At 42.5% G+C, this 12,465-nt stretch overlaps 1 protein-coding gene across 1 annotated transcript in view; it reads left to right on the top strand.

The window, feature by feature from the left end:
- The window catches only part of CDKAL1 (CDK5 regulatory subunit associated protein 1 like 1), a 1,735,794-nt gene that overhangs the window by 550,119 nt on the left and 1,173,210 nt on the right, over positions 1 to 12,465 (top strand). Inside the window, exon 5 of the mRNA XM_030211517.1 lies at positions 3,932 to 4,028. Within this exon, the coding sequence (XP_030067377.1) occupies positions 3,932 to 4,028 (97 nt within the window). The remainder of the gene's footprint in view (positions 1 to 3,931; positions 4,029 to 12,465) is intronic.

The following is a 12,465-nucleotide window of genomic DNA, read 5'->3' as shown; positions in this document are numbered from 1 at the left end:
CTAATAGACCAAGCTCCTGGGATCTACCACTGTCCTTTGCAAGCAGTAGCTCAGATTAAATACCGACCATAGAGGTGCCCCGTACGTGCTCACCCTAAGACATGCAGCTTCTATTAGAGCATCATCCACGTGGTGAGGGACAAGGCAGAATTTGTGTTTATAGCCTGAACTCTTTCATTAAAATTTGGGTTCTAAGGGTCAATTTTAGCAGACAATGGAAAAGGTGCTGGTACTGAGTACCCCCAAGTTAATGATTGTACCAATAGTCTGAATGTTTCTGATGAGAAATAGTGTCTGATCCTTTTTAGTTTCCAGAGACCTGGAAGATTTTGTGATTACTAAACTTGAGTGTTAAATGTTTTTCTATAATTATACCTACAATTTTCAGATTATAGTCAGTGGGGAATGAAGTGTTGTCAATTGTGAAACTGTTGTAGTCGTTTTGGTCAAATAGGTCGGTAATGATCATAAATTTAGTTTTTTCTTTCTTTAGTTTTAGTTTGGATTCTGAGGACCAAGTTTCCATAAAATTTAAGCCAAGTTTTGCCTTTTGTAAAATGTCTTGAATGTTCATTTTGAAGGTTATGTGTATGGTAACATTGTCAGCATATATGAATGTTTTGAATCCTGCTGTTTCTAGTCAGTTACCTAGTTTTGACATCATTATATTAAACAGTATGGGCGATAGTAGAGAGCCCTGAGGGATGCCACAGTCCGGTGACCAAGAAGAGGATAAGGTTCCTTTCATTTTCACTTTGTAAGATATTGATTTCAGGAATTCTTGAAACCATTTGTGGACTTTGCCACATATACCAAAGTTGTCTAGTAGGCTTAGTAGGATATTATGATCTACTACATCGAATGCGCTAGACATATCGAACTGCATTATTAAGACCTTAGACCCTATGCTAATTTATGAGATTTGATAGTAGGGTAGTAAGAACGGTCTCAGTGCTATAGCATGGTCTGAAACTTGATTGTGATTTCTATAGTAGGAAGAAATGTGAAAGGTAGTCCATAGTTTGTGCTGCTACTATTCAATCCATCGTCTTTATCATCAAAGGAATGGAGGCTACAGGTCTGTAGTTTGTTACACCAGTTAGGTGATTTAATTGGTTTTTTTTTGTATTGGTGTTAGGATAACAGAGCCTTTATTATCAGGGAAAGTGCTGTGGAATAGTAGGAAGGAGATATGTTGTTGAAGCAGATTAATGAATATATTAGAAGCTTCCTTCATAAGGTAACTAGGACAAGGGTCTAGTATGCATTGTGAAATTGAGTATTTTGGGAGGTAATGTTGTACTGTGTCATGAGTTGGTAGTTGGAAAGAAGACCAGATTCTGTTGGTGGCTATTCCTGTATGTGTGTCTGACTGTTTTTCGTAAATATCTTGATGGTTGATTTTCAATTTGAGTATGCCTTCTCTGATTTTAACTATTTTTTGTTTTAAAAAAATAGCCAGTTGCTCTGCTGTTGGTGGGGACTCAGTGGTTGTGGTTATTTGTTTTGTGGATAATAGGTTTTTTTATCAGATTGAAAAGTGTACTGATATTAAATAAATTACCACTGATTATTTTGTTATAGTCTTGAGTTTTTGCAATATTGATCTCATTTTGATATGTTTTGATGGCAGTTTTCCAAGTTAATTTGTTTTTGTTTGATTTGTCCTTAGCCCATTTTCTTTCCAGATTTCTACATTTCCTTTCCAAAAGAAGGATAGATTGATTAAACCAAGGTAAAATTTTCTGGGTTGGTTTGGATGTACAGTGGTGGAAATAAGTATTTGATCCCTTGCTGATTTTGTAAGTTTGCCCACTGACAAAGACATGAGCAGCCCATAATTGAAGGGTAGGTTATTGGTAACAGTGAGAGATAGCACATCACAAATTAAATCCGGAAAATCACATTGTGGAAAGTATATGAATTTATTTGCATTCTGCAGAGGGAAATAAGTATTTGATCCCCCACCAACCAGTAAGAGATCTGGCCCCTACAGACCAGGTAGATGCTCCAAATCAACTCGTTACCTGCATGACAGACAGCTGTCGGCAATGGTCACCTGTATGAAAGACACCTGTCCACAGACTCAGTGAATCAGTCAGACTCTAACCTCTACAAAATGGCCAAGAGCAAGGAGCTGTCTAAGGATGTCAGGGACAAGATCATACACCTGCACAAGGCTGGAATGGGCTACAAAACCATCAGTAAGACGCTGGGCGAGAAGGAGACAACTGTTGGTGCCATAGTAAGAAAATGGAAGAAGTACAAAATGACTGTCAATCGACAAAGATCTGGGGCTCCACGCAAAATCTCACCTCGTGGGGTATCCTTGATCATGAGGAAGGTTAGAAATCAGCCTACAACTACAAGGGGGGAACTTGTCAATGATCTCAAGGCAGCTGGGACCACTGTCACCACGAAAACCATTGGTAACACATTACGACATAACGGATTGCAATCCTGCAGTGCCCGCAAGGTCCCCCTGCTCCGGAAGGCACATGTGACGGCCCGTCTGAAGTTTGCCAGTGAACACCTGGATGATGCCGAGAGTGATTGGGAGAAGGTGCTGTGGTCAGATGAGACAAAAATTGAGCTCTTTGGCATGAACTCAACTCGCCGTGTTTGGAGGAAGAGAAATGCTGCCTATGACCCAAAGAACACCGTCCCCACTGTCAAGCATGGAGGTGGAAATGTTATGTTTTGGGGGTGTTTCTCTGCTAAGGGCACAGGACTACTTCACCGCATCAATGGGAGAATGGATGGGGCCATGTACCGTACAATTCTGAGTGACAACCTCCTTCCCTCCGCCAGGGCCTTAAAAATGGGTCGTGGCTGGGTCTTCCAGCACGACAATGACCCAAAACATACAGCCAAGGCAACAAAGGAGTGGCTCAGGAAGAAGCACATTAGGGTCATGGAGTGGCCTAGCCAGTCACCAGACCTTAATCCCATTGAAAACTTATGGAGGGAGCTGAAGCTGCGAGTTGCCAAGCGACAGCCCAGAACTCTTAATGATTTAGAGATGATCTGCAAAGAGGAGTGGACCAAAATTCCTCCTGACATGTGTGCAAACCTCATCATCAACTACAGAAGACGTCTGACCGCTGTGCTTGCCAACAAGGGTTTTGCCACCAAGTATTAGGTCTTGTTTGCCAGAGGGATTAAATACTTATTTCCCTCTGCAGAATGCAAATAAATTCATATACTTTCCACAATGTGATTTTCCGGATTTAATTTGTGATGTGCTATCTCTCACTGTTACCAATAACCTACCCTTCAATTATGGGCTGCTCATGTCTTTGTCAGTGGGCAAACTTACAAAATCAGCAAGGGATCAAATACTTATTTCCACCACTGTAGATTTGAGGGGAGCTATGTTATTTAAGACATTTAAGTCATACCATTTAATCATGAAGTTGTTACTGTCTGCTGGAGGAAGTGCAGGATTGTTCAAGACGTTAGAGACGAGAAGGTTGTGGTATTTATTTTTGCTCTAGTTTTGTGAGGAGTTGTAGTACTTTTATTTTTCATTGATTTTTGTATTTTCCCTCCAATAGAAGGAGAATTCAAGTTTACTGTGATCTGACCAAGGACTTGGAGTCCAAGTATGGTTACTTAGATGAAAGTTGTTGTTGTTTGCAAATTTATAGGCTAATAGGTAAAGTGAGTGACCTTTATTGTGAGAGGTATGGCTGAATGGTTGTGTGAGTTGCTAGTAGTTTAAAAAAATCAAGTAATTTTTTTGTATTACTTTCATTTTGATTATCTAGGTGTAAATTGATGTCCCCTGTTAGTAGGACATTATCAAATTTCTTGCATATATTAAATAAAAATTCAGTGAAGATATTCTGTGTTAATTGCTTAAATGTTTTGGAGACCATTATTTTGTGCTCATTTTCACATGCATGTTTTATTTTTTCTTGTTCTTTAGGAAAGCTCAAGATGAACACAAAAAAGTGGTTTTGGCAGGCTGTGTCCCTCAAGCCCAGCCCCGGCAAGACTATATGAAAGGCCTGAGCATCATAGGGGTAAGAAATGTTGTGAAATAAGTTAATGGTAGTAAATGTGGCAAATCGTTCATCAGACATAAACGTCATAATGTTTCTCCTGTTCGTTCAGATCTTTTCTGGTTTTTCTTTTCTTGCAGAATTCTGTTTAAAATTGTCTTGCTTCCTTAAAATAAATAACTCATAGACTTTAGAAGACATAGCTTTGACCTTATTTCTATCCAAATACCTCTCTGCTACCTTCACCCTTTTATTATCATCTCATCATAGATCTGTGATTACAGATAGTGGCAGATTTTTCTTTGTCACTTCTATGTGTTGAAACTGCCCAATAGCTCTTCAGCTCACTGAATCTTTTGTGCTTCATAACCTCTCTGGCAACTCACCTGTTCCGTATCTTGGCTCCTGAAGTGATATCATGAGTTTTTATTTTTGGGCAGATTGGACCATACAGGTCTTTATCAGCTATCATCTACTATGCTATTGCTAACTGTATATTTCCAAGTACATGTTAACATACCATATTATATGCAACTTCAACAAAACCAAGAACCCTCAACAAGAAAACAAAAAATATTCAAAGGAAAACCAACGCCTGCATCAAAAATCCCACTCATATAATTAATAAACACAATCAACTTAAATATAGCGGTATATAGGGAGTCCTCAGTGTTTTAGACCATAATTAATTGAAAAAGCGGCTCCATGTGCCAACAAATGAATAAATCCCTATTGCATGCTAATCATGAGATTTAGTATACACCTTAAGGCTCCCAAATTAATTTTACCACTCACATGAGCAATAAATAAGTGTGTGAATATATATATATCCTATATAATAATTCTCACCTCCAACAGGATGTGCCTGGGACCGTGCCTGCCGGAAGTGGTCTGCTAGGCAGGCACACACTGACCTCAGTGACATCAGTGACAGACAATTTGGCAAAGCAAAACAATCTGAGTGCTGGCCATTAGGACACAGGGTTGATAGGAGAGTTTTAAAAGACTGAAGGAACCGAAAGTGTTCAATGGTGGGAGGGGGAGTTCTGAAAGACATGAACATTTGGGAAAGGAAAACAATCTGAATGCTGGCCATTAGGACACAGGGTAGATAGGAGAGTTTTAAAAGACTGAAGGAAACGAAAGTGTTAAACTGGAGAAGGGGGGGGGGGGGGTTGTGAATGACTGAAAGACATGCAAATTTGGGAAAGGAAAACAATCTCAGTGCTGGCCATTAGCACACAGGGTACATAGGAGAGTTTTCAAAGACTGAAGGAACCAAAAGTGTTCAGGGGGGGGGGGGGGGGGGGGGCAAGTTCTGAATGAATGAAAGAAATGAAAATTTACGAGAGGAACACAATCTGAATGCTGGACATTTGTACACAGGGTAGATAGGACACTTTTTTAAAAAAATGAAGGACGTGAAAGTATTACATCTTAGGGGAGGGGTGAGGAGGAAAGCGGTGGGGTATCCGGATACTGGGCGTTAGGGCCACGGGGGGTACATAGACTTTTGAAAGCATTAAGGAACCCAAAGTGTGGGAAGGAGGAGGAAAAGGAGGGGAGGGAACGGGGTGAGGAGCATTAGGAACAGGGGAGGGGGCCCTGTCACACACTCTCATTCTCACACACACACTGTCACACAGACAGTCTCACTCTGTCACACACCCGCACATTCACTCTGGCTCTCTCTCTCTCAAACATACACACTCCCAGGAAAACCTTGCTAGCGCCCGTTTCATTCGTTCCAGAAACGGGCCTTTTTTACTAGTGTATAATAAGTAAATAATACATCTCAAATGTCACATTTTTATAATAAATATGGTGGTTTTATAATCAGTCCATTAATACCATCGACACTTGAAAAACACACTCATAAGGTAAGTATAGCTGAATATCTGTAAATGTTCTAAAGCACTTATCTTAACAATAGTGGAGATATTCAGAAGACGGTGAGGTTCAACAAAGCTCTGTTTCGATTGTTCTTCATCAGGAACCCCAAACTGTTGAACACTGATGGTCACTGAAGCTCAGTACTTCAACAAACACTGTAATCTGAGCATTATTGCTAAAGAAATGGTGGACCACGTGGAAATGCCACTGACTTTCTGCGGGAAAAGGACCGACTGCTGACGTTAATGAAAAAACTTTATTGGGCAGTACTATGAGAGCAAAAAAACAGCAAAAGTACTTTACAAAATGGAATTCTACACACATGATCACACATTTATTGTACTTTATTCATTTGTTGGCACACAAAGCTGCTGTTTTAAGTAATTATGGCCTAAAATACAAAGGACTCCCTAGATATTGCTATATTTAAGTTGATTGTGTTTTATAATTAGAGAATGGATTTTTTTGACACAAGCTACCTTTTTAGTTTTGCTTACTACTACTACTACGACTACTAATTTCTGTAGCACTACTAGACATACACAGCGCTGTACACTGGACATGGAGACAGTCCCTGCTCGACAGAGCTTACAATCTAATTAGGACAGACAAACAGGACAAATAAGGGATAAGGGAATTACTAAAGTAGGAATGGTAAAACATGGGTACTGAACAGATGACAGAGGGTGGTGGTAAATGGAGTTCGCTCGGAGGAGGGAAAGGTGAGTAGTGGAGTGCCTCAGGGATCGGTGCTGGGGCCGATTCTGTTCAATATATTTGTGAGTGACATTGCCGAAGGGTTAGAAGGTAAAGTTTGCCTATTTGCGGATGATACTAAGATTTGCAACAGAGTGGACACCCGGGAGGGAGTGGAAAGCATGAAAAGGGATCTGAGGAAGCTAGAAGAATGGTCTAAGGTTTGGCAATTAAAATTCAATGTGAAGAAATGCAAAGTGATGCATTTAGGGAGTAGAAACCCACGAGAGACTTATGTGTTAGGCGGTGAGAGTCTGATAGGTACTGAGGGGGAGAGGGACCTTGGGGTGATAGTATCCGAGGATCTGAAGGCGACGAAACAGTGTGACAAGGCGGTGGCCGTAGCGAGAAGGTTGCTAGGCTGTATAGAGAGAGGTGTGATCAGCAGAAGAAAGGAAGTGTTGATGCCTCTGTACAGGTCGTTGGTGAGGCCCCACCTGGAGTATTGTGTTCAGTTTTGGAGGCCGTACCTTGCGAAGGATGTTAAAAAAAAAATGGAAGCGGTGCAAAGAAAAGCTACGAGAATGGTATGGAATTTGCGTTCCAAGACGTATGAGCAGAGACTTGCTGACCTGAACATGTATACCCTGGAGGAAAGGAGGAACTGGGGTGATATGATACAGACGTTCAAATATTTGAAAGGTATTAATCCGCAAAAAAATCTTTTCCGGAGATGGGAAGGCGGTAGAACGAGAGGACATGAAATGAGATTGAAGGGGGGCAGACTCAAAAAAGATGTCAGGAAGTATTTTTTCACAGAGAGGGTGGTGGATGCTTGGAATGCCCTCCCGCTGGAGGTGGTGGCGATGAAAACGGTAACGGAATTCAAACATGCGTGGGATATGCATAAAGGAATCCTATGCAGTAGGAATGGATCCTCAGAAGCTTAGCCGAAATTGGGTGGCGGAGTAGGTGGGTGAAGAGAGGTTGGTGGTTGGGAGGCGAGGATAGTGGAGGGCAGACTTATACGGTCTGTGCCAGAGCCGGTGATGGGAGGCGGGACTGGTGGTTGGGAGGCGGGAAATACTGCTGAGCAGACTTGTACGGTCTGTGCCCTGAAAAAGGCAGGTACAAATCAAGGTAAGGTATACACATATGAGTTTATCTTGTTGGGCAGACTGGATGGACCATGCAGGTCTTTTTCTGCCGTCATCTACTATGTTACTATGAACAAGTGAATAAAGGTTAGGAGTTAAAAGCAGCATGAAAAAGTTGGGCTTTTAGCCTAGATTTGAAGATGGCCAGAGATGGGAGTTTGATGTACCAGCTCAGGAAGGCATATGGTTCAGTAAGATAAAAGGAACGGAGTCTGGAGTTAGCAGTGGAGGAGAAGGGTGCAGATAAGAGAGATTTACCCAGTGAACAGAGTTTCCATGGAGGAGTGTAGGGAGAGATAAGAGTGGAGAGAGGTGCAGAGTGAATGTATTTGTAAGTCAATAAGAGGAGTTTGAACTGTATGCAGAAATGGATAGGGAGCCAATGAAGTGACTTGAGGAAAGGGCTAATATGAGCATAGTGACACTGACAGATTGATGGGAGAGAGATGTCTTAGTGGGAGACCTGTGAGAAGCAAGTTGCAATAGTCTAAGCAAGAGGAGATAAGGGTTCTGGTAGTGTGCTCAGAAAGAAAAGGACACATTTTGGTGATATTATAGAGAAAGAAATGACAGTTTTTATCAGTCTGTTGAATGTGTGCTGAGAAGGAGAGAGGGGAGTCGAAGATGATCCTAAGGTTACGAGCTGATGAGACAGGGAGGATGAGAGTGTTATCCACCGAGATAGAGAATAGGGGAAGAGGAGAGGTTGGTTTAGGGGGAAAGATAAGAAGCTCAGTCTTGGTCATGATTAGTTTCAGATGGCGGTGAGACATCCAGGTAGCAATGTCAGATAGGCAGGCTGATACTTTGGTCTGGCTTCCTGCTGAAATTTCTGGTGTGGAGAGGTAGATCTGGGACTCTTCAGCATAAAGGTGATACTAAAAACCATGGGATGAAATCAAAGTCAGTGAGAAAGGAAGAAAGAGACTTATCAGGGGGTCGATAAATGGCTGCTACGCGGAGAGGCAGAGGAGTGAATAATGGATGGAGTGGACTTAGAAGAAGAAAGCATTGAGACTGAGATGGAAGAAGAGCTTGAAATATACAGGAGGGTGAAAGTAGTAGCCCAACACCACCTCTGCGGCCAACCAGGTGAGGAATATGGGAGAAAAGGTAACCTCTATGACAGAGGGCTACGGTTGAAACAGAGTCTTCAGGGCAAAGCCAAGTCTCAGGGCAAGCAGATGGAGAGTACGAGAAATAAAAAGGTCATGGATGTAGGAAACTTTGTTGCAGACAGAGCGAGCATTCCACAGAGCACATGAGAAAGGTGGGGAGGAGGGGAACAGAAATTAGATTTGATACATCCCGGTGTAACCTGCATGAATAGGATGAGAGCTGATGTGGAGGACCAGGATTGGGATTGATATCTCCAGTGGAGAGCAGGAGAAGGAGCAAGAGAGTACGGAGAAGAGTAGGAGAGGCATAACGACGAAGGCAAGATGTACTCAGATAGAATGGAGATGGTTGAATGGAACGAAGGAAATGTTGAAGGTTGAGAACTGAGAAAGACAAAAGGGATGGTGAGATGATTAAAGCAGAAGGTGGGGAATGTGTTCCTGCAGTATACAGTGGTTTCAGATGGAGAAAGAGATTGGGAAGAGACAGACAGTTCCAAGAAGAGAAACTGTACTGGAGCCATAAGTGTGAGAAAATACAAAGTGTATAGGGAAAATGCTTTGGCGCGCGGCACCTGGAGTGAAGGCCCTGGGAGGATCAGGGTGGACCTGGGAGTCACCCCAGAGAAGGCTGTGAAGATATGTAGATTGGCTGCAAGTCCTCCACAATATCCGGAAGGCAGCTGGTGGGAGCGCTGGGCACCTCTCAGCCCAGAAAAGGCTTACAGGGGTTAGGCCGAAGCCAGCATTCCTCCCCTTGAAGGCCACCTGATCTTAACCAGAAGGCACCTGGAAGCCTGGTCTTAACATATATGCCAACACCAACAGAAGGTAACCTTTCCACTGAGGATCCAATGACAAGCAAAGAAGAGTGGAGCAAAAAAACCTCTCTCAGATGGTGTTCACAAAAATATTTATTTTATTGATGATTTGAATAAACATCTTTTGGTGAACACCATCTGAGAGAGGTTTTTTTGCTTCACTCTTCTTTGCTTGTCTTAACATATATGCAGCATATTACCACTGTGCTCTTCTCTCTTGCATTTTCCAAGTTTGACACTAAATAGTTGTGGGTATGTGCACAACTGGTAACATGCAGTTGAAGATATACAGTGGGGGAAATAAGTATTTGATCCCTTGCTGATTTTGTAAGTTTGCCCACTGACAAAGACATGAGCAGCCCATAATTGAAGGGTAGGTTATTGGTAACAGTGAGAGATAGCACATCACAAATTAAATCCGGAAAATCACATTGTGGAAAGTATATGAATTTATTTGCATTCTGCAGAGGGAAATAAGTATTTGATCCCCCACCAACCAGTAAGAGATCTGGCCCCTACAGACCAGGTAGATGCTCCAAATCAACTCGTTACCTGCATGACAGACAGCTGTCGGCAATGGTCACCTGTATGAAAGACACCTGTCCACAGACTCAGTGAATCAGTCAGACTCTAACCTCTACAAAATGGCCAAGAGCAAGGAGCTGTCTAAGGATGTCAGGGACAAGATCATACACCTGCACAAGGCTGGAATGGGCTACAAAACCATCAGTAAGACGCTGGGCGAGAAGGAGACAACTGTTGGTGCCATAGTAAGAAAATGGAAGAAGTACAAAATGACTGTCAATCGACAAAGATCTGGGGCTCCACGCAAAATCTCACCTCGTGGGGTATCCTTGATCATGAGGAAGGTTAGAAATCAGCCTACAACTACAAGGGGGGAACTTGTCAATGATCTCAAGGCAGCTGGGACCACTGTCACCACGAAAACCATTGGTAACACATTACGACATAACGGATTGCAATCCTGCAGTGCCCGCAAGGTCCCCCTGCTCCGGAAGGCACATGTGACGGCCCGTCTGAAGTTTGCCAGTGAACACCTGGATGATGCCGAGAGTGATTGGGAGAAGGTGCTGTGGTCAGATGAGACAAAAATTGAGCTCTTTGGCATGAACTCAACTCGCCGTGTTTGGAGGAAGAGAAATGCTGCCTATGACCCAAAGAACACCGTCCCCACTGTCAAGCATGGAGGTGGAAATGTTATGTTTTGGGGGTGTTTCTCTGCTAAGGGCACAGGACTACTTCACCGCATCAATGGGAGAATGGATGGGGCCATGTACCGTACAATTCTGAGTGACAACCTCCTTCCCTCCGCCAGGGCCTTAAAAATGGGTCGTGGCTGGGTCTTCCAGCACGACAATGACCCAAAACATACAGCCAAGGCAACAAAGGAGTGGCTCAGGAAGAAGCACATTAGGGTCATGGAGTGGCCTAGCCAGTCACCAGACCTTAATCCCATTGAAAACTTATGGAGGGAGCTGAAGCTGCGAGTTGCCAAGCGACAGCCCAGAACTCTTAATGATTTAGAGATGATCTGCAAAGAGGAGTGGACCAAAATTCCTCCTGACATGTGTGCAAACCTCATCATCAACTACAGAAGACGTCTGACCGCTGTGCTTGCCAACAAGGGTTTTGCCACCAAGTATTAGGTCTTGTTTGCTAGAGGGATCAAATACTTATTTCCCTCTGCAGAATGCAAATAAATTCATATACTTTCCATAATGTGATTTTCCGGATTTAATTTGTGATGTGCTATCTCTCACTGTTACCAATAACCTACCCTTCAATTATGGGCTGCTCATGTCTTTGTCAGTGGGCAAACTTACAAAATCAGCAAGGGATCAAATACTTATTTCCCCCACTGTAACTACGTACTTATTTGTTACAATTTTGTGCTTTAACAAAAATTAAGGACATAGAAAATACTAAATGACGTCAGATTGCAAAAATACCCAGTAATATTTAGAAATGGAAAGCATTACTTTCACTCCTTTAGGACTCTTACACATTCATTCATGAAAGAGTTATTTTTCTAAAGTGCGTTATGCAGTTAGCTAGGAATTAGTATTCATATTAACTCATGCCTGCACTAAAAGTTAATGCAGCAGCTAATACTCATATTGATTGACATACACAGAATGAGGCGGGGTCTACACCATTCCCTTTATTTCAATTTCTATTTATTGTAAGTCGTGCAAGCAATAGCAACAAAGTAAACATGGTACAGCAAAAGTAGGGTACAGGATTAAGAGCACACATCAGCTAATATAACATGACCTGTAAGTTCCTGTAACTTTCATACAACTACAAACTCACCCAAATGTACAGATATACTTACAATTCCTTTTTTTCCCCAAACTCCCCCCCTTTTGTCCCCCCCTCCCCCCCAGAGAAAGAAGATACACGATTACCACTAAATACACTAAGTCCGACACGGAATCTCACATGTTCATGAGATGTCCTTTCCCCGCCGGGGTAAGGGTTTACCAAAATGGAGTCCAAACCCGGAAAAAAGCAGATTCTGGGAATTTCGGATCAGACCCAGTCACTCTCCACTCAAACTTCATAAATTCAATCATTTTGCTGCGCCATTGTTGGACTGTAGGCTTTTTGGGTGAAATCCATTCTTTCAAAATGACTGATTTAGCTATTATTGTGGATCGGTGCACGAATCTCTTAAACCCTGCTAGTAGAGGGCCTATCAAAGACGGATGTCCAAACAATAGGAGGGGGGTACGCCTCCATGTAGAGTGCC

The sequence above is a fragment of the Microcaecilia unicolor genome, chromosome 1, assembly GCF_901765095.1.
Source record: "Microcaecilia unicolor chromosome 1, aMicUni1.1, whole genome shotgun sequence".
Classification (NCBI taxonomy): Eukaryota; Metazoa; Chordata; class Amphibia; order Gymnophiona; family Siphonopidae; genus Microcaecilia; species Microcaecilia unicolor.
Note: the sequence above shows the minus strand (reverse complement) of the source record. Positions and strands in the feature narration are given on the sequence as shown.